Here is a 25,596-nt window from a genome sequence, read left to right on the forward strand (position 1 = left end):
GGTGGCGGGGACCTGGGGGCCAGGTCCGCGGGTAGCCTGCGACGGGGAAGCCGCCCCCACGGCCCTCAGGGCGTCCTCCGGGTATGATGATCAACCACACGACCGCCCCGCGCTGGCCCCGGCAGAGCCCATTCCCCGGCGCGGGTCCGCAGGGCGATCCGGGCGGCCGCGGCTCCACGGCCCCCGCCCTCCTCCAGCGTCAGCGCCCGCGGGGACCGATCGGGGGTCAGGGCGGGGAGACGCGCGGACTCCTCGGTGGCGCCGCCCGAACAACTGTTCGGCCCCAGGTGAGCTGCTGCCCCGCCCGGATCCCTTCCACCCCCGGGTCGCGTCCACCTGGGACCCGCCTTCCAGAGCCTCCCAGCCCACCTCGCGCCCCGGGACCGAAAACGCAGACCAGTCTTGAGCACGTGGCCACCCGCGGTCTTTGGCTTGGAAGGGCTTCTGCCGCTGCCTCTTCCTTCCAGTCCAGGGCGGCCGTCAAGGCTGAGGGCGATTGAAAAGTCCGGGGAAATGCGCCAGGCCCAGCCCCGTCTCCAGAGGCCTGGGGGGGTGGGTGGGGTGGGTTGGGGAGGGCTACAGGTGTGGACGCAGGCGAAGCCAAGGAGGCATCTGGAGCCCGGGGCCAGGTGACAGCTTAGTTCCCTGGCAAACAGTAACCCTCGGGTGTTTCTACCTTCCCTTAAACTCTGAATTCTGTACAGCCTCTTTTCTTCTCTTAACTTTCATTTACTCCAGAGAAGCGTCTTAACGCCCAGACAGGTAGTGCTTCCACACTCCCAGACTCAACACTCAACCACAACTCATTCTTGGCTTAAGCTCAGCCCTAAGGCACAGAACCAAGCTTTCCCTTGAGGACCCAGAGGCACTTCTGTGCTCAAAGCCTCCCCAGTCCCTGTCAACTCAGCCCTCTGCCTTACCACAAATCTGGTAAGATTCTCTGTACACAAGTAAAGGCTTCAGGGATGCTGGTGGGGGATGAAGGAGAAGGGGATAAAGAAAACAGTATGTGTTGGCGGGGGGCGAGAGGGGGAGAGAGACAGAGAAAAGAGCTAGTGAGTGCCAGACATCTTAAAAACCACTCGGAATTCAGATACTGACTTCAGACATGTTTTATTATAATCTTATACAGTCTACATAAATTTGAACTTGTATTTATTTGGGTTCAGTTATAACATAGCATAATAAAAATCAAAGCACTGGTCCTCTGAAATAAAGCAGGCAATCACCATTCAATAAACACACTTGATTTATTTTGTATAAAAGGGTTAAGTTTACAACTAAACTTTTATAAAAAGTTTAGCATGAATAAGTACATCATTACACTTTTTAATGCAGAAATAGACATCTCTGCCACTATACAAGAAAACTCTAATCAAAGAGTTCACAAGGTTTCACTCAAATAGATATATTTATATATAAATATATACACAGCATTCAGTAGGCTTGTGTCAAAAAGGTAATTTCTGACCAAAAGACTTCATTTAAGTGACTGAATACTGGATCCTTCTGGTATTCACGCTCCACCTTTGAAAAAAGGCAAAGTCTGCTTAGATTGGGCAATTCCTTGTGATTTTAACGTTTTCGCTCCCCATGGTGGGAATAGTATATAAAGAAAACCTTCCAACTGCAGAAAGGGCATTTAAAAGTCTTTTTCATAAATAACGAATATCACAGTCCAAGCGAGAGAACACCCTGGGAAGATGATCATTCTTAGTTTTCCTTCCGTTTTTTTCTTTTTAAAAAGGTCCATTCAACTTGTCCTCCTTGTGAAATGGTTGAAAAATAAGTTCAGCACTTAAAAGATTCTGTGAATTTGTTGTTGTTGTTGTTGTTGTGCAAAGAAAAAAAGAAGTCATGAACACCTGCAAAAGATTGGGAGAGAAAGGCATGTTTAAGAGAATGTAACCTAAGGGCAGAGGCGGGCGACTGGCGCCGGGAGGAAGCCACAGTTTGAACATTTAACCAAACACTCAAAGATTGGGCAAACCCTGGCGTCCAGATGCAACACACACACTCGCCTCGACAGCGCAAATTAAACATTAAAATAGCAGAGACTCAAGGGAAAAACTTCCCAACCCAATCTCCTATTTGGATCTCCAACAGCAGTGCTACAGGCGCCAGCCTGCTTCTTGTAACAATTATTTGATTGAAAACAGCCCTTTAGTTAACAGATAGGGAAGTCTGGGATCCCACATCACAGGGTTTCTAAGGCACAGGGTAGCAATCCTCAACTAGCCCAGAGAATCCCAGAGGACTCTAGTTTCAGGGAGGGAGGATCACTATGGAATCTGTGGCGATAAGATTAATTACAGTGGAGGTTAGTACCTCATAGTACCAGAGGAATCGTAGGAAGACCCAGGCCATTACATTTGCTACAAAGCCAATACACACGTTCCTCGGCCGCCTTCGTAGTAAGTTATTGGCATCATTTCCTTTTAAAGGAAAACGTTCTGTGATCTCGAGCACCCAGAGCTACAAGCTCCTTCATGTCTAGTGAGACAATGTAGTACGGGTAACACCGCGAAGTAAGCATGCATTGACCAAATCAGACATTTTATAGATACACAAGCAAAAACACATGAGCGCGCGCGCACACACACCGAGGGGCAGTTTACCCACGGGTGGCACAAGCAAACACTCACCGCTTATTCAGCCACACAGTGCTTTGCTGTCATTTGACATTAACTCAGAAGAGAATTCAGAAGCCTGGAGAGAAAGAGAATAAAGAGTACGAGGTTAAGACAATGTTAAGTAGAAAGGTTTTTTTTTTTTTTTTTTAAGTAGTCCACAGACCAGCAAGTTCCATTAAACACGTTTATGGTAACAATTCAGATTCAAAGACAGACGCATTAACATGTCAGAACTTACTAGCAATTTCACGCACAGCTCAATCTACAGCAGATTCTTAATAAAGTTAAATAGCTCATGCGAAAGTCACCGTCTGGGCTACGGATCTCCTAGTGACAGCCCAGACGACCGCGGGAGTGTGCGGCGGCGGGGCGGGAGTGTGCGGCGGCGGGGCGGGGGCCCCGGAGCAGGTCTTACCTGCAAGGACAGGATGCTGATGTCCGTGTTGAGGGTGGTCAGCGGCGTCCTGGACGCCTGGTTCTGCCCGGGTCTCTGGTGATGCAGGCTGACAATAGTGGGATGCGAGTCCAGGGCGATCTGCAGGTCCAAGATGTAGTCGATGACGTGCTGCAGGATTTCCATCTTGCTCACCTTCTTGTTCTGGGGGATGCTGGGCACCAGCTCCTTGAGCTTGGAGTAGCAGTCGTTCATGTTGTACAGCAGGCTCATCGGGTCGTCCACCGGGGTTTTGCTCCGGGAGATGCCCAGGCTGTGGTCCGACAGGCTGTTTTTCCTAACGGACCTCACGGGACTGAAGGCTTTCATGCTGACCGCGAAGGAAGGCGAGACCGGGAGGGAGCTGGCTGCCCTGAAACTCAGGCCGCCGCTGCCGCCTGCTGAGCTAGCTGCGCTTGGCACCGGGCTCGGCTCAGAATGAAGCCCGAGCCCGGCGGGGCGGCTTTTATCCGCACTCGCCGGGGCCACACGCTCGGGCTTCCCTTCGTCCCCATTGGCGGAAGGTGGCGCGTCCATCAAGCCGAGCGGGCGCTTCCATTGGCGGGCGCGGGCGCGGGGCGTGGGCTTGTTCCTTCCGCGTTCGCAGCCAATCCCCGCGGGGTGGGCGGAGCGCGAGCCCAGCTGGGGTGGTAAATAGAGTACAGTACAGTAAGTGCGAGGCGGGCGGGGGGTGGGGAGGAGGGGGGCGGGGAGGAGGGGGGCGGGAGGAGGGAGCGGGGAGGAGGGAGGCGGGAGGAGGGAGAGAAGATGGGGGAGGGGGAGGGGGAGGGGAGGGGGAGGGGAGGGAGCAGCGGGAAGGGGCAGACCCTGGGCGCCTAAATGTGCATTCTTAATTCTAATTCCAAGCGCGCGGCAGGACCCTTGCCCTGGGGGTGTTCCCAGACCAAGCCCTGCACACCTTGGAGCTGTCGGCAGCTCTAAAATCACAGCTACACGGGCGAGTTCAGCACCGCAGTGGGGAAGCCACAGTTCACTGCAACCCATCGGAGGGAGAGCGTGAGGAAAGATAGCATTTCAGAAGAAAGTGAAAACGCAAATTAGGTTGTCACTGAAGAGTCACGTTTGTAGAGTGAGTTCGTCTCTTCAGATAAGGAAAAGTTATGTTAACACAAACAAACCACCCACGCACGCATTCGACGACAGGCTTAGTGTGGGCTTTTGCAACCCGGAGCAGCGCGGGAGGCATTACTGTAAACTCAAGAAAATGAGTACTTATTGGAAACCATGCCCAACCTCGCCGGTCGCTAAGGAGCTCTCACAGGCAGGGCGCTTTCAGGGTTCCTTTTCAAGAAGGAGGCAGGGCTATAATGATCGTATTAATCGGAAATAATTAGGAGAATTTGCATATTGAAACTACATTTACATACACTGTCCTTGAAAGGCTGCCGGTTTGTGCCCTTCAGTGTAGGTGGCAAAGTAATGTGATTAATTATGCACTAATTGTGATTTCTAGTGTCACATTCCAACACCTAGAGGAGTTCCAAAGCTTTGTGACAGATAAGTGGCCCTAGCCATTGATCGACATCTTCACACTAAGAAAAAAAAAAAAATTCTGTCACATATGAGGTTTGGAATCTTTTCAGCACTAGTAGTGAATACAGGTTCAAGCTTTTTTTTGGCTGAAAATCTTTAAGAACTCGTTCTTTCAGTCTAAATTTTAAAAAGTTTGCAGCTATTTACTCAAATACCTTAATTTTCACATAATTGTAGCTTATCTAGAATTCTGTCTTGACCACAGTATGTCAGTTTCTTTTGAAAATATTTGCTCCAGAAAACAATGAACTAGAAAACCCCAGGAAGGGCAATATTCAAATCTTATTTACCTTCTGCCTCAATCTCTACCTCCTTCGCATTTCAGAAAGCGGAAGGGACAGGCCTAGAGGCTGAAAGAAAAGCTCGATAATGGGGAAACAGTGTTTTTTCCTTCAATTAATGATTAATTTCTCAGCTGGCGGGGCCAGCAGTCTCTGTCACGTGACAGCTATGCGCCCCATGACGCCTTTCCAGGGAGGCAGAGTGGGTGGCACTGAGGTGGAGCTCACCTTCCTGAAATTCAGCCCCCTCAGTTTGGAGGAAGGAGGTGAATGGTTTCCTGTCCAGCCAGAAATTTGCGGAGGGCCTTCCCAAGGCCAGGCAATGCTGCCTGCGACTCTGTCCCTGACAGCGTTGGACGCACCGTATCTCTTCTGATATTAAGTCTGGAAGTGATTTACTATCCGAGTCCTCCCACAGTTCGAGCCTTTTGATGTACTTTGTGTGCATGTGTTTCTGTCACATACGTGCCACAGTGGAACAGATTTTGTTTTGACACTATTTTGGTTCATGATGTTATACTTTGACTATTTTACAATAATAGCCAATGTAAACAAACATCTTTGGGATTCTCAAATTATTACTTATGATTCTTGGACATTGCAGCTCTTCGATACTGACGCATTCCTAGCTTTTTCCAAGGACACCGTATGTTAACATCCGTGCCAGCCTCATTATCCCCACAGCCAGGCTCTGGGCTGGGCGGTAATGAGCATTGTGCGGTTTCACTTTACACTTTGCAAAGTTGATTAAGGCAGTGCCTTCTCCCATGATCATTTTTGTACCCTGATGTAGTAAAATGGCTAAATATGGTGAAAGTTTTCTGGTGTTGCTTTCTTTAGCTGCCATGTCAGAGTCCAGTCTGCCTGGCTGTGTCGATTCTATTGGCATGCTACCCAGTTTTACATTCATTTAAAAATCATTTAAAGGGGATTACGAAGCTGTATAAGTTAATGATTTAAACAAGGCCTAAGTTACTAGTGTGTCTGTTTCAGCACGCCCAATATGAAATCACCTTAAAAACTGCTTTTATGGGGTAAAATCGTGTCGGAGCATTTTCGAAGTGGGTTTAAAGGCAAGTCAAAATCTGTCAATTGGTGGCTCAGGTGGGTTTGCCTTTGAGGCCTCCAAAGTTCAAACGGCCCCGGCTGGAGGGAGGGCTAGATCCGCGGGCGGTGGGAAGGTGTGCAGGGCTTCCGCTGGTGGGTGTTGGTGCGGTCCTCCTCGACTCCCCACCGGGACGCCCCCACCCCGTGGCAGCGACAGACCTGTCCGTGAGGTCCCCCAGCCTGGCTCCAGGGCTCACTCACTCCGCCTCTAGGGCAGGCCTCGCGGCGGCTCTCGCGTCCGGGCCCCTCGCGGTAATCAGAAGCAGCTCCGGGCCGGGAGCTCGGCGCTGGCCAGGCCGCCTTTGCCACTCCCGCGTGATGCGCCGCGGGGGGGGGGGGGGCGGGAGGAGCCTGCGGGGGCGGGGGGCGCGTCTCAAGGTCCTCCCTGCACATCTGGCGCAATGGGGAGCGTTCGCCTTTCTTTCCCGGGTTTTGTTCTCACAGCTGTGTCCATTCCGCCCGTGACCCCGCGAGTGATCCCTGACAGGTGATGAATTGGCGGCGGCGGCGGCGGCGGCGGCGCGCGGGCCAGGCCGCGGCGGGGCCGGAGCCGGAGCCCCGGAGCAGACTCTCTGGCGCCAGGCGCGTGACGCCGCCCATTCACGCCGCCCTGCAGCCTTGTCCTCGCGGCGCCGCTCAGGCGGCTGCCATGGCAACCGCGCCGTCACTCAGCGCGCGCACCCAGCTGATCAATGCCTGCGAGGCCCGGCAGTCCCAGGCTCGCCCCGGCCCGGCAGCCGGCCCGCGCGCACCTGCAGCCGCTGCACGTCTTAAGTTTCGAGTGATTTGGGGAAGGAAGGAGGACCCAGAAGAAAAGAAAGGGGCTGGGGGGGGGGGGCGGTGGTGGTGCGGGTGAGGGGCGGAGGAGAGGACGAAGGAGAAAAGCCGGGAGAGGGAGAAGAAAAAAATCTTCCTTTTGCAAAAGGAGGCATAATGTGGCTTAGAGGTTGCCAAAGCAAAAGGTTTTGCTTTATTTTATTTGTTTTTGCAACCGAGGCGTTCAGGGTGGGGCTGGCGGGAGGGAAGGGTGGATGGGGAGAAGGTCACTGTCTTAGCACATGGCGAGGTTTATTTACTCCTTTGGATTATTTCGGTTTCTCGCCGGATGGCTTTGATCCTGGATTCCTAAAAATACCTTTGAAAGATTGAAAGACTCTCCCCCCCGCCCAATCTCCACACCGTCCTACTGCCTAGCTCCTCGGAACCCTCGGAGGTTGCACATAAACAATTTTTTCTTCCAGAACAGTCTCCCCTCCGCCCTGGGGGAGCCGGGAGGATGTGCAGCCCCAGTCCTCCTGCTCGGCGGAGCCTCGCGCGCTCAGAGCCTAGCGCGATTCGCGCCCTCATTACCACTACAACGCGCGGGCCAGACCAATCCCTTCTAATGCACCATTTTCGACTGAGAACATCAAGAGGCCAGAAACTTCCAAGTCAGCTTGCAGACGCAGACGCCTCCTGGGGTCCTGGCTTTAAGAACCAGATGCCAACATTCCCGGACAGTTTATGGCATCCGGATCCCTCAAGGGTGCTCATCTGCAGTTGAGAGTGTTAGTAGCAATTATTTATCATCTGTCCTGGAGAGGAGTTCCTGAACATAAATGTCCTCTGCTGGCCCTAAAGCTGGGGGCGGAGGCTGTGTGTTGTGGGGTGGGGGATGGGGGGGCCGAATGTTCCCGGTCCTGTTATCTGGTTTAGCAGCATTTGTTGTGGTTTTCGAGGAAACGGCATCTGGATTACATAAGGATTCAAGTTTTTGCTTTACTTGTTTATTTAATACCTTGGCAAGAGGGAGCCCTTACCCTGAAACCAGATAACCGATTTCGGGTTTAAAACAGCTTTAGATGAAGGGCCACTGGAGGGGAAGAAAATGAGCAAAAGCCACAAAAAGCAAACAAGGGAATGTTTATTTTTCTCTTTTTGGATGTTTTTGAAGACCTGCCTAACCTCTTACACTTCTTGTCGCACACAGCTAATAAATGGCATTAACAAAGCGTTTCAACGACTACCACGGCTTAACAGTGGCTCCTCCCCTGCCCTGCCACCATTCAGGCTGTAATTCCTTCCAGGATTCCCGCACCGTCCTGTGTGCCCAGAGCTCTCTACAGCACCAGGTAGAACTCCGTGCTAAATCCAGTTGCTTGCAACCTTCTGATCCCCTTTTAGGGAGATCATTTTTCAGCTTGGTTCAAAGAAAGCAAAGTTTGGGAAGTTTGGCGGAGGGGCCGATGTAACTACGGGCACTGCAAATATTTTGTTAGAAATGCTGTGAAGTGCCCCGATTTGTGGCTGCGTTAGCTTTCACAAAGGATTTTCCTGTGTCTTTTGTTCCGGTCACCAAATTAAAAAAGAAAATTAACTTGAGCGAGAGATAAGGTCTTGGAAAACAATCTTGGGCCGCCCGCGAGCTGGCGGGAGCAGGGCTGGCGTCGCCTTGTCTGCGCCGCCCCGAGGCGCGAGTCTTGGGGTCCGGCCACCGCAGGGAGCCTAGGTCATGCAGGGACCCCCCTCCATCCACTGTGCGCCCCCGCGCCACAGCGCAGCACCCAGGCCACCCCCACCCCCCACCAGCGTCCGTGGGAATCCGCCCCAGCCAGCGACAAGGGCGGGCTTGTCCGGAATCAAACCGCATCTTAATATTATAATGCGGCACCAAAAGCAAAACCCGAGGTCCCGGCTTGCAGTCCCTAACAAGAAACACATTGTGTGCGCTTTTTCTTTTTTGGCTCAAGCCACGTTCGCGCGCCGGCCCCTCCACAGGGAGCCAAGTCCATGACTTCAGTGAGGAGGAACCCGCCTCCCTCGCACCACGTGCGCTCCCAGCTGGGGCAGCCGCCCTGTGAGCCCTGTCCCGGTCCCTGGGACGGGCTAGGGCCTGGCCGGGACGCACTTGTCCTGGGCACAGGACAAGGGCTTTGGGGTACAGCCCTTTCTCGGCCGGGGAGGCAGGCGAACCGATCGCCCGGGCACTGGTGTTACCCAGGCGGCGCCAGCGCGAGTTGGCTGGTGGACAGATTTTTCAGTAGTTTGAACTCCTTCTTCCCCTTGCCGCATCTTTAAGGCGTTTACTCCCAGATTCAGCTCCCTCCTCATAATAATGACAGTGTGCAGACTTTTCCTCTCCAGTTAGAGATAGGGCGTGCGCGGGTCCTGCAAGACCCCAGCCGCGCGTCACCGCGAACCATTCTGCGGGAGGGGCAGGACCTAAGGCTGCATCTCCAGGAGGGAACGTGGAGACACCGCGGAGGGAGGGCACCTGGAGGAGCAGTCCTAGGCATGGGGCGAAGGATTTGCGCTCTAGCTGGTGGAGCGCACATCGCCCTGGTTAGCTCTGCGGTGGGTCCTGGGCTCTTCTCGGCCTCTTCCTGCCTCCGCTGACATCAGGGCCTCTCCTGGTTAGTCCTAGGCCTGCCCTTCATCACGACTCCGCAGAAAAGGATGGGTAAATTAAGGCATACATTTAATTTTAACCATCATGCCTGACTCTCTAGGATTCTGTGTGAAGAATACAGGACAGACGTTCCATTTCAAAGAAAAAAGGGCAACACGAAGGCCCTCTTTAAGGAGAGTGTAAACATTCACTTTAGATAAAAAATAGTCTTCTACTCGCTTGTGCAGGGCACACCTCTTTTGCTGTTCACCTTGACCCCAAGAGTTTGGAAAGGCTGTCCCCATTTCAGAGAGGAAGAAACGCAGGCACACGTGAATGACGGACTCCTCTGTGGTGGCCTAGACTCCAGCCAACAGTTCCTAGGACAGCCTGCCATTGTGCAAAGGTGTGTAACCTTGACTCCAGGTGGAGCATTGATTACTCTTAACCTCGAAATGTATTCCAGTCCTGGACGGCTGGATTGCCAAGAGCCAGGAATCTGTGAAAACAGTTTGTTCTCATTTTTCTTCCAAGTTAACACTGAATGACTGAGCTTGACCCTTTGTTAACTAAAGGTCAACTGACATCTTAGGACTTTTCAAACCTTAGTGTATGTAAGAAACCCACGTTTACACCCAGAGTTCTGTGGCCACCTGTATAAATTCTGATTCAGTAGGTTTGGTGAGCAGCCCAGGATATAGCATTTTAAGCATAGTGAGGAGATGCTGATGCTGGTGGTGTGGCGACCACAGTTTGAGAAGCTTCAGATAAATAATTGGCCTCTTCAATGAGCCCTGGATAAATAATTGGCATCTTAAATGAACCCTGCAGTAGGCAGACTGCTGGATGAGAATGAGCCTACTTGGACCCTTTAAGGCAGCAGTCCCCAACCGTTTTGGCACCAGGAACCGGTTTCGTGGAAGTCCATTTTTCCAATGGGGGGTTGGGGGAGGGTTGAGGGAGTGGGGCTGGGGGATGGGTGGTGGGTACTAGGGGTATAGTTTTGGGATGAAACTGTTCCACTTCAGATCATCAGGCATTAGATTCTCCTAAGGAGCCCACAACCTAGATCCCTGGCACGTGCAGTTCACCATAGGGTTTGCGCTCCTATGAGAACTAATGCTGTGGCTGATCTGACAGGAGGCGGAGCTCAGGGAGTAATGCTCATTCACTGCTCACCTGCTCTGCCTGGGATTCCTAACAGGTCACAGACCGGTACCAGCCCACTGTCTGGGGTTTTGGGGACCCCTGCTTTAAGGAACTGTACACTTGTTTCTAGAAATTCAAGAGAAGGAAAATCTGTTACACTTACCCACATTTTCTCTTTTTCCTTTGTTCTTTTTTCCTTCCTGATATTCCATTATTCTCCCTTTGATTAATTCCTTCTGTTTCAAGAGCATTTTTTTGGACAGTCTTTCAGGGTAGGTGTGTTGGTGACATGTTCCCTTAGTTTTCCTGCATCTGAAGTCTTGTTCTTGCCTTCAGTCCTGCAGGATATTTTTGCTGGATATAGAATTTGGGGTTGACAGCATTTTTTCCTTTTAGCACCTGACATTCTGTGGTGCTTTGTTCCTTCTGTCAAGGTTTCTCATGACAAAATCTGATTTCTCATATGAAATCTGCTGTTACTTGAATTGCTTTTTCCCCAATGTAAGTAAGGTGTGGTTTCTCTCTCCTTGATTTGTCTTCCATTTTTGGAAGTTTGCCTATCATCTATCTTGGCATGGATTTCTTTAGGTTTATTCTGTTTGAGGTTCTCTAGACAGCTTCTTTTGCCAAACTTGGGAAATTTTCAACCATTATTTCTTCACATGCTTTTTCAGCCCTGCCCTTTTTCTCTTCCCTTTTCAGAACTCCAATGACACTAATGTTAGATCTTTTATTATAATCCCAGAGGTCCCTGAGACTATGTAAATATAGTTTTAAAAAATCTGTTTTTTCTCTGTTCTTCAGTTGGGCAATTTCACTTGTTCTGTCTTTAGGTTCACAGATGGCTTCCTCTGCCCTCTCCACTGTGCTTTTGAGTCCATTCAATGAGTTTTTACTTTGGTTACTGTATTTTTCAGTTTTAAGATTTCCCTTTCATTCTTCTTTACATCTTCTGCTTCTTTACTGAGTTTTCTATTTTTTCATCTTTTTTTTTTTGGCCTGTTCATAATTGCTCATTAGAAGATTTTTCTGATGGCCCTTGCAGAGTCCTTGTCAGATTATTCCAACATCTGTGTCACCTCAGTGTTGGCAACTGTTGATTGTCTTTTCTCGTTCAACTTGAGCTTTTCTTGGTTCTTGAAATGATGAATGATTTTTTTTTTCTTTTTTCTTGAAACCTGGGCGTTTTGGGGGTAATGCTATGATCTGGAGCTTATTTAAATCTTGTATTATAGTGGCCTCTGCTGCACCACCCTGGCTTGGGAGGAGGTGCTCCTCACGTGGCCTCCACTGACATTGTGGGGTAGAGGCATCTTACCACTGGAAGGTGACGAATGTCGCAGTTATTACTCAACCTTGACAACCTCAGTGGGGAGAGAGCAGCGCCTGATTATCCCCTGGGTGATGGATGGGGTGGATGTGTGTTCAGGCTCCCAGGCGGCCTCTGCTGATGCTCATTGCTGACCTGCAGGGATGACTGACTGTTCCCCACCGCACCTTCTCTGACACCATCCTGTTGTTCAGGGTGGCGTCTCCTGACAGCAGACTGAGGGGGGCCATCTAGCTCTCCACTCCCCTTTGCTGATAGGGTTAGAGTTGGGGCCACAGTCTTTTCTGTGGTGTTTGGTTATAGTGGGACGGTTACAGTCTAAAAGGTTTTGGTTTCTTGGCTTCTCTCTTACAGTCACCATGTAACAAATGCAGACATCTCTGAGATCACCATGCAGTGAGGAAGTCCAAGCTGGTGGCATGAAGAGGCCACGTGGAAAGGGCTAAAAAAGGAGTCAGCCTCAGTCATCCCAGCTGAGCACCCAGCTAGGAATAAAAGAGGACTCCGTGGATGTCCAGCCCAGTAAGATGACCTCAGCCCCAGCTACCAACTAACCATGCACACAAGACATCGTGAGGCTGCCTGCTGGAGCCTGGCCCGTGGGACTGTAGAGTAACTCATTGTCGTAAGCCAATACTTTTGTGGGTGATTTGTTTCATAAAGTGGCCTCCAAAAGAGAAATTGGGGATACACAGTTTCTAGGTACAATCTTGTGCATTCGTTGTAGTTGTAATCATTGATAATTTATTTGTATGTTTTTCCTGAAAGTTTTATAACAACATGATTTATAGTGTATAAAATAAACATATCCGTACATCCAACAAACCTGCTTTTTTTTTTTTTTCTTTTGAGTCAGGGTCTCACTCTGTTGCCCAGGCTGGAGTACAGTGGCATGATCATAGTTCACTGCAGCCTCAACCTTTTGGGCTCAAGCAATCCTCCTACCTCAGCCTCCCAAGTAGCTGGGACTACGGGCATGTGTCACAGCACCCAGCTATTTATTTCTTTTTTGAGACAGGGTTTCACTGCTGTCACCCAGGCTGGAGTGCAGTGGTGTGATAGCTCACAGCAACCTCTACCTCCTGGGCTCAAGCAATTCTGCTGCCTTAGTCCCCCGAGTAGCTGGGACTATAGGCACATGCCACTGCACCTGGCTAATTTTTGTACTTTTTTTAGAGGCGAGGTTTCGTCATGTTGCCTTGGCTGTTCTTAAACTCCTGAGCTCAAGTGGTCCTCCTGCCTTGGTCTCCCAAAGTGTTGGGATTACAGATGTGAGCCACTGCACCTGGCTAATTTTTGTATTTTTTTGTAGAGATGGGTTTTCACCATGTTACCCAGCTGGTCTCGAACTTCTGGGCTCAAGTCATCTGCCTGTCTCAGCCTCCCAAAGTGCTGGGATTACAGGCATCACTGCACCCCGCCTAAAAGTGCCTTAATTTTAAAAGAAATACAGGTTTTATTTGATATATGTCTAGTATATTCTTAGGATATTTTTTTAACCAGTAAGAACCCCTACCAACTATCCCCCAAGATACAGAATTTATAACCCTATGTGATGACTGTATGTTTTGAACCAAAACCAAGTATGATGAATGGCTACCAGCTCAGAGGCCCTGGAGACACAAGGAAGCCTCACTGGTGAGAGGTGACTGCCTGTGGGCCGCACAGTTTCCTGGAAAGGCAGTGAGAGCATCTGGTACCTCCAGACACTGCAGAAACAGTGTCACAGAAACATCTCAGAGGAGTCACTTCTCTTCATCAAGATTTTAAAGTGATTTCAACATAAAAAAAAACAACAACAATGTAAAGAATTTGAGTGTGGAGTGATGATCATGCTTCCAGGTTAGGATCAGGCTCTTTCTCTCATTGTCTTGTTGATTTAAGGTGCAGGAACTCCTGGGATGGTGTTGCCCAGTGACACAATCCCAGTGTGGCCATTTCTGATCCCGAGAAAGCAGTCAGGAGTGGGTGGATGCAGTTACAGTTCATCAAGTCCTGCTAGTTCAAGTCATGAGTCCTGAATTCTCTGGGAGAAGCCACTAAAGAAATGCAGAAGCAGGCAATCCTTGCAGTAAAGTGGGATGAGGTGCTTTGGTTGCTGCTGTTATGGGGGTGGGGTGCATGTTGGGGCCTGGGGAGTGAGGCTGAGGGCTCCCCCAGTCTGTCCCTCCCTGAGCCTGAGCTCTTGGTTCCCACCCAGTCCTTTGTTTCTTTCGTCTCTGGGAGCACCTGCACCCCTGGTTTGCAGCGTGTCCTAGGGTGGGTCACCATGAGCCCCAGGTTCCCACATGTAAAGGATGGGCAGCGCTCCCTCACGTGCTTCTCCACTAAGCCCTTACAGAGCCCTCAGACGGAGACTGCTGCTTTCATATTGTGCAGGCCAGCAAACTGCCAGTGTGAAGGATGCCCAGGTAACCTGCCCATGCCAGAACGGCCAGGAGATGGTGGAACCAGAATCTAAGCCCATGCCCATCTGACTTCAAAGTCTGTGCTCCTGATGTTTGCACTGAGTCACCTCCTAAGACTTGCTGAAACTGGACCACGTCCATTTACCTATCTCTGAGAAAAATGGAAGCTTTAAAAAAGGAAATATTTACTATGGATATTTTACAATAGTTCCAAAACATGAAAGTTTTAAATAAGATATTCTTAACCATCCTCACCACGTCTTCAGGTTTCCTTACAGCTACTGTGTTTTGATGATTGCCCATTAGAAAAAAAAGACTATGCTTTCTGTAGGTTTTAAAGGAATGGTGGTGAAATAGGGAGCATTCCCTGAGCAGATCCTGCCTGCGGGCACACCTCTGAGCATTGGACCAGGCGAGAAGAGCCCATGTGTTGGCTGCTTTGGGATCCCAGCACTGCCAATGGCAGGTGTGCTATGACCCAGGGAGAGAACCTAGCCTTTTGCATTCTGTTGCCCCATTTGAAAATGGAGACGATAGTGGTGCCCCGCTCAGTGTTATTTTGAGGATTCGAATGTATCTCAGACGTAGTACCTGAAAAAATATAAGTGCTCAGTAAATACGGTTGCCAGATAAAATGCAGGAAACCTATTTAAATTTAAGTTTTGCCTGGACGATGAATAGAATAATTTTTCTTAGTATGAGTATGTCCTTGTATTTTATCTGCTAAATTTAGCAACCTCCTCAGTAAATGATCACTACAATTGCAAAAACTCCTTATGACAGATATAGTAAATCTGTAAAGAAATAGGAACTTGCATTTATTTTTACTGAGCTCTGACTGGTTAAGATAACTGGGCAAGAGAAGACATCTTCGACTAAACTTGCAGCATATAGAGTACAGAGATTCAAATTTGAAGTCCTATAGGACTAGAATGGCCAGAGGTGAACTGTAGTGAGCTTATCTAAAGAGTCCCAATTTCAAAAGTTCCTCAGAGACTTAAATGGGCCCACAGACCCCTCCTGTGTCTTTGCATAAGTCAGCTCGTTATATCAGTTATAAATTGATTTCCAGAGAAAATGTACCCTGGAGGTCCCTCTCCCACTTGAAATAGGACTGGCCAATCCAGATGTCCCCCAGGTGATGTTGGCTCAAATATAGCTCCATAAATTGGAGAATCTGTTCAAGAAAACAAGCAAAAGTATTCGTGACTGAGTTAGCTAATGCCAGCTGGTATCTTGAACAAACCCAGATCTCTAACATGCTAGTTTATTTCGTAGTGTAAAATGTGTGTTACTGATGGGCAGACAGCTCTCATTCAAGCAGTGACAGATGCAAGCTCTTCCCATTTTTGTGGCCCCATTGTATTCAGTGTGTGGCTTCCAAGGTGCCTGGGATCATCTCCACCGAGACTAAGGAAGAGGAAAGAGCTTAGACAACTGCACTTGGCTGGTTTTCATGGATCCGGCAAGGAATCGGCTCCAACACATTAGCTCACATTCCATTGGTTAGAACTGGGTTTCTCAACTATTAGTACAGGGTGAGTGTAGGGTTTTGGCACCATGGGCATTTGAGCTGGCCAAAGGCTAATCAGGGTTAGAACAAAGCCACAAAGCCTGTGAATGGTGTTTATTGTTGTGAGGGGCTGTCTTGTGCATTGTGGAATGTTCAGCAGGATGCTCTCTGGCCTCAGAGACTCACTAGATTCCCATAGAACTCTCCTCTCTCCTCCAGTTGTGACAGCCACAGTTGCCTCCTCTCCAGATATTGCTAGATGTCCCCGGGAGGCAAAATTGTCCTGGTTGAGAACCACTGTGTTAGAACTCGGTCACATGGCCACACCTAACTGCAAGGGAGGCTGGAAGATCTAGACGAGTAGTATGCCAAGAAGAAAATTAAACTGATTTAGAGGCTGCTGGCCAGTTGCTTTCAGTGACCTTCAGCATACTGATTCCTCTGCAGCTATCGGGACGCTCATGCCTGTTTCTGAGATGTTTCCTGTGTGAGGGGGCATAGTGACAATTGGAGGGGTGACATGTTGGACTTGGGTAGGGTGAAGAGGATTGGAAACCACCATCATGTTTGGCAGCGTTGAGTGTTTGTGACTATTTGAATAGTTGTGACAAGGGTACAGTAAAGGAGGAAATAACCATTTTTGAATACCCTTTCACAATTTGCAAAGCACTTTTAAAGGTAAGAGTGAGTTCCTAGACCGTATTAGGGTGAGAATGGACATTGTTGGCTGCCATATCATTGGACCGGGGCTTTGAGATTTTTGTCTTCAAAAGGCAGATTAGATTTGGAGTAGAAGGAGAAATGTAAAGACCTGGTATCTGAGTGTGTTTGCAGAGGGGAATTGTCATTTGGAAGCACGAGAAAGGGGATGGCCCATTGGCACATATGGTACATTGTGTTTTCATATAATTATACCTGAATGAAAGCAAGAGGAAACGTGTAGGAAGCTGTTTACATAGTCCTTTTAATAATGTTTACATGAGTTAATGAACATGCAGACGTATCTGATGAAAACATGTCAGTAGTGAAACAGCCTTGTGAAGAATCAGATCTTACCTCAGGCTGGAAAAAAGGACTGGTTTTCCAAACTCAGAAATTGCAGCCAGTGTGAACAGTAGCACAAATGACTTTGAGCTTTAAGACATCCATCCATCCATCCCTTCATCCATCACTCCATCCATCCCTTCTTCAATCCATCCGTCCCTTCATCCATCCATCCCTTCATCCATCCATCCATCCATGCATCCATCCATTCATGCATCCATCCATCCATGCATCCATCCATCCTTCCTTCCATTCATCCCTTCATCCATCCGTCCATCCATCCATCCACTCATTCATCTCTCCATCCATCCATCCATCCATTTCTTCATCCACTCATCCCTTCATTGTCTACCATTCATTCGCCCCTTCATCCATCCATTTATCCATCCATCCTTCCATCCATTTACATCCATCCATACCTTTATCCATCCATTCACCCATTCATCCCTTTATCCATCGATCTATTCCCCCATCCATCCATCCATCCCTTCATCCATTCTTCCATCCATTCATCCATTCATCTTTTCATCCATCCATCCATTGCTCCATCCATCCATCCATTGCTCCATTCAACCATCCATCTGTCCATTCATCCCTTCATCCATCCATCCATTCATTTCATCATCCATCAGTCACTTCATCCATCCATCCATCCATCCATCCATCCATCCATCCATCCATCCTTCCATTCATCCATCCATGTGTTCAGCAAGTATTTTATTTCTGACAACATAAAATCTGGAAATCTGGTGAGGATGTGGAGCAGTGGGAATTCTCCAATACTGCCAGGGGGCATGGGCATGAATCCCACCACACTGGAATGCGAAGGGGCATTCTGAGTAGAACTGAAGATGTGCCCATCCTTGACCCCACAGTTCCAGCCATGGGCATGCGAATCAATGTGCACACGTGTTGACTGCGGCATTTGTTTGTAATTATGAAAACATCTAAGTTTCCATCTACGGGAGGGGGGGTAATGTGGGAGTGCCCTATAGTGGAGTTCTAGAGAGCAGTAGAAATAAATGGACTAGAGCTGTACACGGCAAAATGAAGATAAAAGACATAAGGATGGGAGAAGAACACCTGGCCACAGAAGTATATGTCCAATATGATGCTGGTGTATCCAGAGTGTTCAAACAAACAACACAACACTACTCATTGTTTCCAACATGAGTATGAAAGTATGGAGCAGTGCAGAGGGCCAGGAGTGCTGAATCCAGATGGTTACTTCTCCAGGCGGGGGCCGAGGACCAGGGCTGGAGGTTTACCCCAGGAGCTTCAGTGGTGCATGCTGAATGTGCTGTTTCTTGGGCTGGGGGACAGAGATGTGCATGCTGTTATACACTCTATATTGAAATGATTATATAACAATATACTAATTTATCATGTAATAAAGTTTGACCAGAAAAAAACAGCTGTTCTGTGGCTGCTTCCAAGACTGGATTTCACGTTGTAGGTTTCTAAGCAGAGAGTCCAAGAAAACCGAAGGAGCGGCGGAAGGATAAGCCTTCCGGGTGTTCTGGGAGTGAGAAAACGGAAGGGGTGGCGGAAGGATATGCCTCCCGGGTGTTGTGGGAGTGAGAAAACGGAAGGGACGGTGGAAGGATAAGCCTTCCGGGTGTTGTGGGAGGGTCCCTTTGCTTGGGCTCCTCTCTTAGAGTCGAGAAGACCTGGGACTTGTGACAACTGGAGTCAACCTGGGATCCTGGCACCAAATGCCAGCAGAAACAATCCTGCCCCTCTCAGAAGATGAGATGAGGTTCTTTCTGGAACATGAGTGCAGTTCGAGGGCTTCAGGTAGAAAGCCCAGTCGTCCTTACCCTGCGTGGCCCACCCAGGATCATGAATGGGGTCAGCCTCAGGGAGCTATGAGCCTGGTGTCTGAGACACAGCTTGAGCCTTTGTATTGCTGGAAGCACAGGGAACCCTGACGGTTGATCAACTGCCCAGCAAAGACACACTGGCATGCTCGTCAGTGTGAGAACAAAGCCACAAGACCTAGGAGTGGCATTCTGCAGATCTGCTGTTTTTCAAAAAAACTTGTGCTTGAATGTGTATAACATAAAGTTTACCATTTAAGCCTTTGTGTGTGTGTGTGTGTGTGTGTTTATTTTATTTTTTTTTGAGATGATGTCTCGCTCTGTGGCCCGGCTGGAGTGCAGTAGCTCACTGCAACCTCCACCTCCCACGTTCGAGTGATTCTCCTGCCTCGGCCTCCCGAGTAGCTGGGATTACAGGCACCCGCCACTACACCCAGCTAATTTTTTATACTTTTGGTAGAGATGGGGTTTTGCCATGTTGGCTAGGCTGGTCTCGAACTCCTGATCTCGTGATCCACCTGCCTCAGCCTCCCAAAGTGCTGGGATTACAGGCATGAACCACCACGCCTGACCCATTTAAGCCATTTTTAAATGGACAATCAGTGGCATTAAGTGCATTCAGTTGTGCCACCATCAACATTATCCACCTCTGGAACTTCTTCATCTTCCCCAATGGAAAGTCTGCCCATTAAACACCCACTCCCCATTTCCCTCCCCCGCAGCCCCCGGCAACCACCCTTCTACTTCCTGTCTTCACTAACGTGACTACTCTAGGTACCACATATAAGCAGAATCATACAGGATTTGTCCTTTTGTATCAGATCTGGGGTTCGTACGCTGGAGGAAACTGCATGCAAACTTTTCTGTGTGAGTGGAGAAAGGACCTGTGTTTTGAGTGTCAAAGGAGTTTCTGCCCCAAGAGGACTTAGAGTTACCAGGGTGGATCCTTGACTTTTTGGAGGAACGAGTCAGAAGATGTGCTCACTCACATCCCTGAATTCATGGATATTGCCAATGTGAGAATGGCAAACCCAGGGCCCAAGTGTGGCCACTCTTCACGCAGGCCTGGTGGAGCCTTACTGCTGCTCAGAATCCTCTTTTTTTTTGAGACTGAGTCTCGCTCTGTCGCCCAGGCTGGAGTGCAGTGGCGCGATCTCCGCTCACTGCAAACTCCGCCTCCCGGGTTCACACCATTCTCCTGCCTCAGCCTCTCCCACCCGAGTAGCTGGGACTACAGGCGCCCGCCACCACGGCCGGCTAATTTTTTGTAATTTTTAGTAGAGACGGGGTTTCACCATGTTAGCCGGATGGTCTCAATCTCCTGACCTCATGATCCACCCGCCTCGGCCTCCCAAAGTGGTGGGATTACAGGCGTGAGCCACCGTGCCCGTCCCAGAATCCTTCTTAACACAGTGTGTGTGGGCAGCCACAGCCACCTGATAGGCCCTGTGGAGGAAACATTTGCCATCTGTGGTCTGTGGCATGTAAGTTACTTTGAAAACTGGAGGTAACACAGTCTGAAGCATTTACATGACTTCTTTGTGCCCTTAAGGTAAGTCAGTGGATGTGTGACAAGGGCTTGGAACCTCGCCGGCTGGGGGCTCCCTTGCCTAGAGACCAGCTCCTCCCCATGCCATGCTTGTCTTTCAGAGCCCGTGACTCCAGCTCTCATTCCATGAAGATGACACACTCCATTTCTCCTGGATTTTTTTTGTTGTTGTTTGTTTGTTTTGAGACAGGGTCTTGCTGTGTCACCAAGGCTGGAGTGCAGTGGTGCAATCATAGCTCACTGCAGCCTCAGCTTCTGGGGCTCAAGTGATCCTCCTGCCTCGACCTCCCAAAGTGCTGGAATTACTCCAGCCTCTCCTAGGTCTTTGAAGTCTGTGCCTACCCAGGGCTGATGCTCAGCTAACCTGAAGTTTTCTTGGCAGTGTGAGTAGTTTTTCACTCTATCCCCGAGCGGTGATGCTAAGTCCCCTTCATGGAGTTTGCTGTTCATTTCTCTGCTCACAGTGATTAGAACTTGATAGCAATGAGGAGGAGGGCATCAGGCACTGGCTGGGCCGGCACGCGGTGTGCACTTAGCTCTGAGCACGCCCTGAGGAAGCAGCTGCACCTCAGGCTCCGTGTGACGTGAGGAAGAAGCTGAGAGGCAGAGGCGAGCAACACGTCTGAGGCCGCAGAGCCGCCAAGAGACCAAGGAGCAAAGCCACGGCATCCATCCCGCTCCCTTTTTTCAGTTAAGTATGAGGAAAATAGTGAGGAAAGTTATTCTTATGTGGAGCAGGACAACGAAAACCCATAAACAACCTTCTCATGTCGGCTCAGAATTGACGGTCATCTGGATGGTAATGGGATTTTACTCTTGTGTTCTTGAAAGCTCTCCCAGGAAAACCTCACTAAAATGGCCTGGAAGCTTCTGGAAAATATGGATTTGTAGACCCACCCCCACCCCTGCCTATCCCATGAGAATCTGTGGTAGAGTAGGGAGTAGGCCAAGGAATTTAAAATTTTCACAAGATTCCTGGGCACTCCTCTAATCATGCCTGGAGAAACACTCTGCAGACCCTCAGCTTTTTAACGGAGGTAGTGATATTGTTTGGCTGTGTCCCCGCCCGAATCTCATCTTGAATTGTAATCCCCATCATCCCGATTATCCCCACATGTCAAGGGAGAGACCAGGTGGAGGTAATTGAATCGTGGGGGCGGTTCCCCCATGCTGTTCTCCTGAGACTGAGTGAGTTCTCACGAGGTCTGATGGTTTTATAAGTGTTTGGTAGTTTCTCCTGCGTTCATTCTCCCTCCTGCCGCCCTGTGGAGGAGGTGCCTGGATTCCCCTTCACCTTCCGCCACGATTATAAGTTTCCTGAGGCGTCCCAGCCATGCTGAACTGTGAGTCAATGAAACCTCTTTCCTTTCTAAATTATCCAGTCTCGGGCAGTTCTTTATAGCAGTGTGAGAACAGCCTCATACAGGTGGAAGTGTGGCTTTGGAACCTGCATTTTAGACAAGATTGCTCAGCTGATTCTTAAGCACACACCACTTGTGAGCCACTGTCTTCAGACGCTCATCAGGCACTCAGCGGCAGCGGTTTAGTTTTTCCTGACATTTTGTGCTTTTCGCTAGTCATGGCCATACGGTGATGAAAAGTGGCCATTTTATGATAGAATGGAGGTCCTAACTGTTGGGGACATTGCAGGAACTGCAGGAATTAACCTGTCACATGTTTCACTGAAAAACATGATGATTTATCATCAAAATGAATAAGTTCTTTCACTTTAGAATGTAAACCATGTACTATCAGAACGAAGGACACATTTAAAAAATACTAAATGGAAGTGATCTTTGTGTTTTGATGGTGACCGAGTTCTGCTTTGCGTTTTTGTTACCGTTTCCATCCTTGAGTTTCTTTGGTCCTGTTCATTGCCCTGACTCCAACTTGGCTTTTTTCCCAACACGATCGTGGTGTTCTGTAAGAGCCTCTGTGCTCCAGCCGGTTGGGGCACCCATCTGGGTCTGACTCCCAGCTCTGCCTTTTCCTCCTTCAGGAGGCAGGGAGGCACCGTGCCTGTTCCAGCCGCCTCTAATGACCTCCCTCAGGACCTCTCTAGGTGAGTGACTCAGCGTGACTCAGCTACCAGACTTTTTCTGGGAGCCAGAATATTTTGCCACACAACCAACATATGGTAAACATTCACACTGCCTGAGTACAATAATTGTAAATTAAACATGCCATGGAAAACAAGGCCTAGATCTCCTCACCCGCGAACGGAGAGATCATCAGCTCAAGAATGAGAACAAGTTGACAAGGCCATCCCCCCACCCCCACTCCGCTCCCTGGGGCTGCTGTGGGGATCTGTTGCTCGGAAGGTGGCCCTGAGAGAGCAGAGAAGACACAGGACGCCAGGGTCTATGTGGAGAGGGGCGGAGGGACGTGTCTCCTCAGTTTAAAGATAAAACAGATGTGGTCCCAGCTACTCTGAAGGATGAAGCAGGACAATCGCTTGAACCAAGGAGGCAGAGGTTGAAGTGAGCCAAGATTGTGCCACTGCACTCTAGCCTGGGTGACAGAGTGAGACCCTGTCTCAAAAACAAATAAAAAGGTAAAACAGAGTGCTTAGAAGGAAGTGGCTCTGTTTGTTTGAAGTACTTGCCACCGTGGCTGGATCAGCTTTATGTGTTTGCAGGGAGCAGTACAGTTATTCCCAATTTTTAAGTTTGGTGGAGTTTCCCCTTCTTTTTCTTTCTCAGCCGCATGGAGTTATGGCAATTGAGAAAGGCCAGGGCAGATGCTGACATTTGGCAGCCTCCACAAATGGGATTTCAATGCTGTGAGTCCTGTGGTGGGGCCGTCCTGGCCCCGCTCTTTGGAACGTAGCTGCTGGGAGCACCTCTTCCCTCTGCGTTCCTAGGCTCATGGTGTTATGCCTCTGGGAAAGGGCAGCCTCTTAGACGCAGCTGGTGCGGGCTGGCTTCCTCATCTGAGATGGCTTCTTGGCATTTGGTGTTCATGTGACAACGCACACTGTATTCCCCGCCTTTCAGAGTCTGGAGTTTTCTTCCCCTGAAGTAGTTTTTTCCGCTTTGGAAGATGTTGCTTTTTAGGTCCTAAAGTGGAGTTTGAAGGTTGGAAGTGTTTGGGTTTTTGTTACTGTTTTGTTTGTAAATGTCTTGGCTCTGTGCTGATGGTTTTAAGGATCTGGGAGTGAGGAATGAGAGAGAGATGTGTGAGTGGAGATGTTTTGAGGGATGCTCTAACCTCAGGGTCAGGGTTGGCCATGAAGGCAGGTGGCTTAGGCGCCCTTCCTGGGTCATGCTATCTCCCACCAGCCTGCTGCGGCTCTCAGGACAGCACCAGTGAACACTGGAATGCTCTTGTATAATAGGCTTCCTGGAAGAAGGGCCTCCCTCGTTTGCCCTTTGCAACCCTGTTCCCCTGACACGAGAGGGCATGGCCCAGAGCATTGAAGGAATGAAGGCAGGAGACGTACCTGGAAGGTGAATGGAAAATCCTCACATCCACCTATTCACTGATTCTCATTTTAAAATAAGAGATCAGTGTCTCCAGTGCACCCCAGGTCAGTGAGCATGGGACATTGAGAAGGTCTAAGTATACCCTAGTATACTGGAAACTAGTTGGGCCAGGAAGCCCAAGGAGGAATAAGAGAGGAAGAGGGTGGTGTGGACACGGAGGTCAAGACCCCCAGAGCTGCACGCAGGCTGTAGCCATCTACACATGGGTCTGCAGCACCACACAGTGACACCAAACATTTGATACTGTAGGGAGCAAGAAAACATCTGTAATCAATTGCTTCTTTAAAAGTGTGGTACAGGCCGGGCGTGGGGGCTCAAGCCTGTAATCCCAGCACTTTGGGAGGCTGAGACGGGTGGATCACAAGGTCAGGAGTTCGAGACCAGCCTGACCAACATGGTGAAACCCTGTCTCTACTAAAAATACAAAAATTAACCAGGTGTGGTGGTGCGTGCCTGTAATCCCAGCTACTCAGGAGGCTGAGGCAGGAGAACTGCTTGAACTTGGGAAGCGGAGGTTGCAGTGAGCCAAAATCACACCACTGCACTCCAGCCTGGGTGATAGAGTGAGACTCCATCTCAAAAAAAAAAAAAAAAAAAAAAAAAAAAATGTGGTACCCACAGGGTCAGAGTTTTATTTTGTTGTTTGTTTTTTGACTGACAGTACCTTTTTTGAGTTTGTTTCAGGAAAAAAAAGTGTGAGTTCTGAATTTTCTTCCCTAGTTGCCCTCCTCCTATCCCAGATACCTGGGGCTGTCCCCTCTTCCCTGTGGACAGTCACTCCAGCCCTGGCCTGAGACTGGATGTCAGCCCTGCCTCTGTGAGCCCTGCCAGCCCCCTCTGCTGACAGCAGCTGCGCGCTGATGTCCAGACTCCGCGACCGGCCTGAAGCCTGTCAGCGTCCGGCCAGCCCACTGTCCAGCCTCAGCTTCCATCTCTTGCTCCTCTCCCATGATGCTCCAGCCATCTGTGTGGAGCCACACACACCTGCTGTTCCTGGGACAGCCCTGGGTGGATGTTTACTCCTGCCCGCTCCTGTCCCGGGAACACCATTATCCTCCCCTTCACTGCTTGGCTGACCCTTCTCTGTCCTTGAAGCCTCAGATATCACTTCCTTTGAAACCGGCCCTGCTGCCCTGGGCTGGACGCCCCTGCCTGTGCTTCTTCCCTGGAGCCTGGCCTGCGCTGGGCTGGGCTGGCCGCTTTCTGTGATCTCCTTCAACAGCACCACTGTGATGGCCCAGAGCAGGGGGCTTTTATCCCAGACGTGGCAGATGGAGCAGTGTCCAGGAGCCAGAACCACCTGTCTCCCGGATGCTTGAGGGCGGCGGTTTTTGAGTGTGGTCCAGGACGTCCAGACCACTGGGGAACCCGTCAGCAATGTGAACTCTGCAGCCCCAGCCTGAGCGGTGGGATCCAAGCCTCTGGGGACAGCCCATGGTCTGCTCTGACCAGCTCTCCAGGGACTGCGCTCCTGCCCAAGCGGGTGAGCCCTGGCAGCTCTGCAGATGGGCAGGTGGACGACGATCCAGTCCAACCCCTTGGGCAGCCTTTCCTGGGCATTCAGACTTCAATGAGGGTGACATCATGTCCTGAAGGCACACTCAGAGGACAGAGAGTTTGTCACCCATAGCTTAACACCAATGTCAACCAACCACAGGGATGAGGCTGGGGCTGGCCTGCAGAAGAGGGGCCTGTGTGTTCGTCGGGGGCTCCAGCTAAGGGTGGCTGACCCTGCCTGGGCTTACAGGCCTGAAGCCACACGTGACTGGGTTGGGAGATGACGCCAGAGGCCTACTCAGCAGCCAGGGTGCAGGCGAAAGTCCGGGGCCCGAGGGGTGGATGTTGCCCAGAATTCTGGGGGTGGTACTTGCTGTTTTATCAGATGAGGACATGGAGCTTGTCATGTTCCGGACTTAAATGTTA

General features: G+C 49.9%; 1 protein-coding gene across 1 annotated transcript; it reads right to left on the reverse strand.

Moving 5' to 3' along the window:
* Nucleotides 1–1,096: 1,096 nt before the first annotated feature.
* On the reverse strand, nucleotides 1,097–6,320 carry ID2 (inhibitor of DNA binding 2). The gene is made up of 4 exons (XM_055252705.2): nucleotides 6,168–6,320; nucleotides 3,049–3,708; nucleotides 2,646–2,709; nucleotides 1,097–1,865 (listed from the first exon to the last, which is right to left on the reverse strand). Exons 2-3 carry the CDS (start codon nucleotides 3,601–3,603, stop codon nucleotides 2,653–2,655), a joined length of 612 nt encoding a protein of 203 aa, XP_055108680.2. The 5' UTR covers nucleotides 3,604–3,708; nucleotides 6,168–6,320; the 3' UTR covers nucleotides 1,097–1,865; nucleotides 2,646–2,652.
* Between the last annotated feature and the right edge of the window lie 19,276 nt (nucleotides 6,321–25,596).

This window comes from Symphalangus syndactylus, chromosome 18 (assembly GCF_028878055.3).
Source record: "Symphalangus syndactylus isolate Jambi chromosome 18, NHGRI_mSymSyn1-v2.1_pri, whole genome shotgun sequence".
Lineage (NCBI taxonomy): Eukaryota > Metazoa > Chordata > Mammalia > Primates > Hylobatidae > Symphalangus > Symphalangus syndactylus.